This window comes from Rutidosis leptorrhynchoides, chromosome 6 (genome assembly GCF_046630445.1).
Source record: "Rutidosis leptorrhynchoides isolate AG116_Rl617_1_P2 chromosome 6, CSIRO_AGI_Rlap_v1, whole genome shotgun sequence".
Taxonomy (NCBI): domain Eukaryota; kingdom Viridiplantae; phylum Streptophyta; class Magnoliopsida; order Asterales; family Asteraceae; genus Rutidosis; species Rutidosis leptorrhynchoides.
The window spans coordinates 402,591,487-402,599,296 of record NC_092338.1 but is presented as its reverse complement, the minus strand read 5'-3'; the positions used below and the strand labels follow the sequence as shown (position 1 = coordinate 402,599,296).

At 32.4% G+C, this 7,810-nt stretch overlaps 1 protein-coding gene across 1 annotated transcript; it reads left to right on the top strand.

The window, feature by feature from the left end:
• Positions 1-3,152: 3,152 nt before the first annotated feature.
• Positions 3,153-7,572, top strand: LOC139855066 (uncharacterized). The gene is made up of 3 exons (XM_071844322.1): positions 3,153-3,416; positions 3,506-3,662; positions 7,079-7,572. Exons 1-3 carry the CDS (start codon positions 3,153-3,155, stop codon positions 7,570-7,572), a joined length of 915 nt encoding a protein of 304 aa, XP_071700423.1.
• The last annotated feature ends 238 nt before the right edge of the window (positions 7,573-7,810 follow it).

Here is a 7,810-nt window from a genome sequence, read left to right as displayed (position 1 = left end):
TCCAAATGTTCGTTCAATCACATTTCTCAACGAAGAGTGATGATAGTTAAATGTCTCTTTTAATCCTTTAGGAGTACGTTGGGCAGCAGTTTTACCACGACAAAAATCTGGTATATGGTAACGAATATCGTTTCCTTTATACAGAGCAAGATATCCTCTGGTATTTGGATATCCGGCATCAACAACATAGTATTTATCTGTTATGAGTTAGAGAACAAAACATTTTTATACACGTAACTAAAATTTAAGTGAAACAACAAAAAATATATAAATTAACTAACCTCCCGTTGGACGTGGAAAATTAACTTCCGATCTTCGTAACGCTTCTAAAAAAAATTCTTGTATCATGTGCTGTGCCTTCCCAACCCGCCCACGCAAATGTAAAACACATGTTAAAATCACAAGCTACCAAAATATTTTGAGTTGCGTATCCTTTTCTCCCTATATATTTTGCTTGTTCATGCTCTCGAACTGACGCTCTCACATGTGTGCCATCGATTGCGCCAATACAATCCTACAAGTACGAAATACTATTTTTTTAATTTAAATCAATGTCGTAGAAAAGATGCAGCTAGAATTTCAAATGAGACGTATTGTGTACCTTGAACATGGGATAGTACCGCGAATTGTTCAAAATTTGTGGTGGTACTTCTTCATTGTAGCATGTATTTGGCTTAATAATATCACCGCTAAGCTTAAGTACCGCTTTCAAAATCTTATGAAAATGTCGATGAATGGTTTCTCCTGAATGATTAAATGTTTCCTGAGCTAGTCTGTTTCCACACCCATGTGCTAGTTTTAGCAAAAAAATACCAACCGACTCCTCAATAGATACATTACGAGTTGACTTCACACCATAACGCATTTTAAGATATAGACATAAACTCTTGAACACATCAATATGTAGTCTAAAATCCTCATAGCATCTTCGAGGATGGCCGTTTAGTATTTCGTGGATAAAAATATTTCCTGTCCGACAAGAAGTCCAGCAAGGGATACGAGTCTTGTTCAACAAATTATGACCTACAATTATCCCTTCAATTGCTATACCGCATAATAATAGCCACTTATTCTCTTCGTCGATCCATTCTTCTTCGTCACTCCCATTGTTATCATCATCACCATCCGAATTAAAATACATTCTAGCATTCACCGTGTCCATCCTATTAAATATTATGAATAAAAAATTAAAAAAACAATGTCATATACATTTCACTACTATGTATGACGAAGAAAAAAAATCAAATATTATTCATAACTCCTCAAATACTTTTATAAAAATGTCTTAAACATTAAATAACATGAACAATGCAAGAAGACATCCTAGACACATCAAACATGAAACAAAATTGCATAACAGAAACACATATTCATATCACTCATTCATAAGTGTGTAGAGAAAGCTAATCTTGTCAACGATAGTCGGCGGATACATAAAACATTCTCTTGCCTCCTTTTTCAAAAAGATTCGTAGTGCTTTGTTATAAGCCACGGAACTTGGTTCAAAACCAGGACAGTTCGACACAATATCCATGCAATCTGAAATAGAAGGAACGGGTGGAACATTTTGTGTGTTTCTTGATGATAACGCTTGCAACACTGTATTTAATTTCACTTCAAACGAGGAAGCCGCGGTAACTTTTCTTTTTTATGACGACTATCATCATTACTATGTGTCTTCTTTCTCTTATCCAAACTACTTTCAGGAAAAGATATTTCCACATCATCACCTAAATTTACTTCATCACTGTCATCTTTATCTTCTATATCCACAAAATCAATCTCATCTTGAACGTTTTTTGGACCAAATTCATTTTGTAATTGAGAAGGAGTCTTAGTCCTATCACTGTGGCAACCGAATCCTTAAAACAAAGGTTCATAATACATGTGATACATCTCCAAACTTTTCCCTCTAAATTTTGCAAGATCCGGATTTGCCCCCATCCTATGAAAAAGACGATCAATGCAACACCTCAGTGGTGGGATGAAAAAATACAGGTAATATATAAGTTTCATGTGTTTTCACATTTTTATTGATTAGTTTCTAAAATAAATAAATGAATTTTTTATATTTTGAAGGCAAATCCGGATCTTGCAAAATTTAGAGGGAAAAGTTTGGAGATGTATCACATGTATTATGAACCTTTGTTTAGGGATTCGGTTGCCACCGGTGATAGGACTAAGACTCCTTCTCAATTACAGAATGAATTTGGTCCAAAAAACGTTCAAGATGAGATTGATTTTGTGGATATAGAAGATAAAGATGACAGTGATGAAGTAAATTTAGGTGATGATGTGGAAATATCTTTTCCTGAAAGTAGTTTGGATAAGAGAAAGAAGACACATAGTAATGATGATAGTCGTCATAAAAAAGAAAAGTTACCACGGCTTCCTCTTTTGAAGTGAAATTAGATACAGTGTTGCAAGCGTGATCATCAAGAAACACACAAACTGTTCCACCCGTTCCTTCTATTTCAGATTGCATGGATATTGTGTCGAACTGTCCTGGTTTTGAACCAAGTTCCGTGGCTTATAACAAAGCACTACGAATCTTTTTGAAAAAGGAGGTAAGAGAACGTTTTATGTATCTGCCAACTATCGTTGACAAGATTAGCTTTCTCTACACACTTATGAATGAGTGATATGAATATGTGTTTCTGTTATGCAATTTTGTTTCATGTTTGATGTGTCTAGGATGTCTTCTTGCATTATTTATGTTATTTAATGTTTAAGACATTTTTATAAAAGTATTTGAGGAGTTATGAATAATATTTGATTTTTTTTCTTCGTCATACATCGTAGTGAAATGTATATGACATTGTTTTTTTAATTTTTTATTCGTAATATTTAATAGGATGGACACGGTGAATGCTAGAATGTATTTTAATTCGGATGGTGATGATGATAACAATGGGAGTAACGAAGAAGAATAGATCGACGAAGAGAATAAGTGGCTATTATTATGCGGTATAGCAATTGAAGGGATAATTGTAGGTCATAATTTGTTGAACAAGACTCGTATCCCTTGCCGGACTTCTTGTCGGACAGGAAATATTTTTATCCACGAAATACTAAACGGCCATCCTCGAAGATGCTATGAGGATTTTAGACTACATATTGATGTGTTCAAGAGCTTATGTCTAGATCTTAAAATGCGTTATGGTGTGAAGTCAACTCGTAATGTATCTATTGAGGAGTCGGTTGGTATTTTTTTGCTAATACTAGCACATGGGTGTGGAAACAGACTAGCTCAGGAAACATTTAATCATTCAGGAGAAACCATTCATCGACATTTTCATAAGATTTTGAAAGCGGTACTTAAGCTTAGCGGTGATATTATTAAGCCAAATACATGCTACAATGAAGAAGTACCACCACAAATTTTGAACGATTCGCGGTACTATCCCATGTTCAAGGTACACAATACGTCTCATTTGAAATTCTAGCTGCATCTTTTCTACGACATTGATTTAAATTAAAAAAAAATAGTATTTCGTACTTGTAGGATTGTATTGGCGCAATTGATGGCACACATGTGAGAGCGTCAGTTCGAGAGCATGAACAAGCAAAATATATAGGGAGAAAAGGATACGCAACTCAAAATATTATGGCAGCTTGTGATTTTAACATGTGTTTTACATTTGCGTGGGCGGGTTGGGAAGGCACATTGAAATGTCCCGTTCTTATTGATTAAAAACGTTCCATATTAATTGATTTCGATGCGAGGTTTTGACCTCTATATGAGACGTTTTTCAAAGACTGCATTCATTTTTAAAACAAACCATAACCTTTATTTCATAAATAAAGGTTTAAAAGCTTTACGTAGATTATCAAATAATGATAATCTAAAATATCATGTTTACACACGACCATTACATAATGGTTTACAATACAAATATGTTACATCGAAATCAGTTTCTTGAATGCAGTTTTTACACAATATCATACAAACATGGACTCCAAATCTTGTCCTTATTTTAGTATGCAACAGCGGAAGCTCTTAGTATTCACCTGAGAATAAACATGCTTTAAACGTCAACAAAAATGTTGGTGAGTTATAGGTTTAACCTATATATATATCAAATCATAACAATAGACCACAAGATTTTATATTTCAATACACATCCCATACATAGAGATAAAAATCATTCATATGGTGAACACCTGGTAACCGACATTAACAAGATGCATATTTAAGAATATCCCCATCATTCCGGGACACCCTTCGGATATGATATAAATTTCGAAGTACTAAAGCATCCGGTACTTTGGATGGGGTTTGTTAGGCCCAATAGATCTATCTTTAGGATTCGCGTCAATTAGGGTGTCTGTTCCCTAATTCTTAGATTACCAGACTTAATAAAAAGGGGCATATTCAATTTCGATAATTCAACCATAGAATGTAGTTTCACGTACTTGTGTCTATTTTGTAAATCATTTATAAAACCTGCATGTATTCTCATCCCAAAAATATTAGATTTTAAAAGTGGGACTATAACTCACTTTCACAGATTTTTACTTTGTCGGGAAGTAAGACTTGGCCACTGGTTGATTCACGAACCTATAACAATATATACATATATATCAAAGTATGTTCAAAATATATTTACAACACTTTTAATATATTTTGATGTTTTAAGTTTATTAAGTCAGCTGTCCTCGTTAGTAACCTACAACTAGTTGTCCAAAGTTAGATGTACAGAAATAAATCGATAAATATTATCTTGAATCAATCCACGACCCAGTGTATACGTATCTCAGTATTGATCACAACTCAAACTATATATATTTTGGAATCAACCTCAACCCTGTATAGCTAACTCCAACATTCACATATAGAGTGTCTATGGTTGTTCCGAAATATATATAGATGTGTCGACATGATAGGTCGAAACATTGTATACGTGTCTATGGTATCTCAAGATTACATAATATACAATACAAGTTGATTAAGTTATGGTTGGAATAGATTTGTTACCAATTTTCACGTAGCTAAAATGAGAAAAATTATCCAATCTTGTTTTACCCATAACTTCTTCATTTTAAATCCGTTTTGAGTGAATCAAATTGCTATGGTTTCATATTGAACTCTATTTTATGAATCTAAAAAGAAAAAGTATAGGTTTATAGTCGGAAAAATAAGTTACAAGTCGTTTTTGTAAAGGTAGTCATCTCAGTCGAAAGAACGACGTCTAGATGACCATTTTAGAAAACATACTTCCACTTTGAGTTTAACCATAATTTTTGGATATAGTTTCATGTTCATAATAAAAATCATTTTCTCAGAATAACAACTTTTAAATCAAATTTTATCATAGTTTTTAATTAACTAACCCAAAACAGCCCGCGGTGTTACTACGACGGCGTAAATCCGGTTTTACGGTGTTTTTCGTGTTTCCAGGTTTTAAATCATTAAGTTAGCATATCATATAGATATAGAACATGTGTTTAGTTGATTTTAAAAGTTAAGTTAGAAGGATTAACTTTTGTTTGCGAACAAGTTTAGAATTAACTAAACTATGTTCTAGTGATTACAAGTTTAAACCTTCGAATATGATAGCTTTCTATGTATGAATCGAATGATGTTATGAACATAATTACTACCTTAAGTTCCTTGGATAAACCTACTGGAAAAGGGAAAAATGGATCTAGCTTCAACGGATCCTTGGATGGCTCGAAGTTCTTGAAGCAGAATCATGACACGAAAACAAGTTCAAGTAAGATCATCACTTGAAATAAGATTGTTATAGTTATAGAAATTGAACCAAAGTTTGAATATGATTATTACCTTGTATTAGAATGATAACCTACTGTAAGAAACAAAGATTTCTTGAGGTTGGATGATCACCTTACATGATTGGAAGTGAGCTAGCAAACTTGAAAGTATTCTTGATTTTATGTAACTAGAACTTGTAGAATATATGAAGAACACTTAGAACTTGAAGATAGAACTTGAGAGAGATCAATTAGATGAAGAAAATTGAAGAATGAAAGTGTTTGTAGGTGTTTTTAGTCGTTGGTGTATGAATTAGATATAAAGGATATGTAATTTTGTTTTCATGTAAATAAGTCATGAATGATTACTCATATTTTTGTAATTTTATGAGATATTTCATGCTAGTTGCCAAATGATGGTTCCCACATGTGTTAGGTGACTCACATGGGCTGCTAAGAGCTGATCATTGGAGTGTATATACCAATAGTACATACATCTAAAAGCTGTGTATTGTACGAGTACGAATACGGGTGCATACGAGTAGAATTGTTGATGAAACTGAACGAGGATGTAATTGTAAGCATTTTTGTTAAGTAGAAGTATTTTGATAAGTGTATTGAAGTCTTTCAAAAGTGTATAAATACATATTAAAACACTACATGTATATACATTTTAACTGAGTCGTTAAGTCATCGTTAGTCGTTACATGTAAGTGTTGTTTTGAAACCTTTAGGTTAACGATCTTGTTAAATGTTGTTAACCCAATATTTATAATATCAAATGAGATTTTAAATTATTATATTATCATGATATTATCATGTATGAATATCTCTTAATATGATATATATACATTAAATGTCTTTACAACGATAATCGTTACATATATGTCTCGTTTAAAAATCATTAAGTTAGTAGTCTTGTTTTTACATATGTCGTTCATTGTTAATATACTTAATGATATGTTTACTTATCATAGTATCATGTTAACTATATATATATCCATATATATGTCATCATATAGTTTTTACAAGTTTTAACGTTCGTGAATCACCGGTCAACTTGGGTGGTCAATTGTCTATATGAAACATATTTTAATTAATCAAGTCTTAACAAGTTTGATTGCTTAACATGTTGGAAACATTTAATCATGTAAATATCAATCTCAATTAATATATATAAACATGGAAAAGTTCAGGTCACTACACACATCACATGATACAAGAATTTTTTTAGAAGCGTTACGAAGACCGGAAGTTAATTTTCCACGTCCAACGGGAGGTTAGTTAATTTATATATTTTTTGTTGTTTCACTTAAATTTTAGTTACGTGTATAAAAATGTTTTGTTCTCTAACTCATAACAGATAAATACTATGTTGTTGATGCCGGATATCCAAATACCAGAGGATATCTTGCTCCGTATAAAGGAAACGATATTCGTTACCATATACCAGATTTTCGTCGTGGTAAAACTGCTGCCCAACGTGCTCCTAAAGGATTAAAAGAGACATTTAACTATCATCACTCTTCGTTGAGAAATGTGATTGAACGAACATTTGGAGTATGGAAGGCAAGATGGGCAATATTAAAAGATATGCATGTAAATTACTCATACGAAACACAAGTCAATATTGTGATAGCGTCTATGGCAATTCACAACTATATCAGAATGAAAGGTCGTTTTGATGAAGCATTTAACACGGCAGAGCAAGAAAACTATCATCCAATTCAAGAGTTAAATAGCGAATCATCCACTAGCATGAACGTAAATGAAGGAGGTATACATCGTAGAAATGATGATCTATATATGAGTGTAGTAAGAGATAGAATTGCAAGAGATGTTATGGAATCGAGATGAATGTCCTATTATGTATATTTAGCGTTACTTTAATATTGAATCATTGTCCAGATTCATGGTTATCTTATTTGCGTTTGTGAAATTCATTACTTAAATATGTTACTAGTCATAAAGTATATCTTTTTATACATCTTAAATTTATGTAATTTATCATTTAAGAAATATGTCCTTTTTGGTAATTTTACATGTTAATTTATCAAATAATCTGATTTTCCCAAACACTTAGAAAGTTGATTAT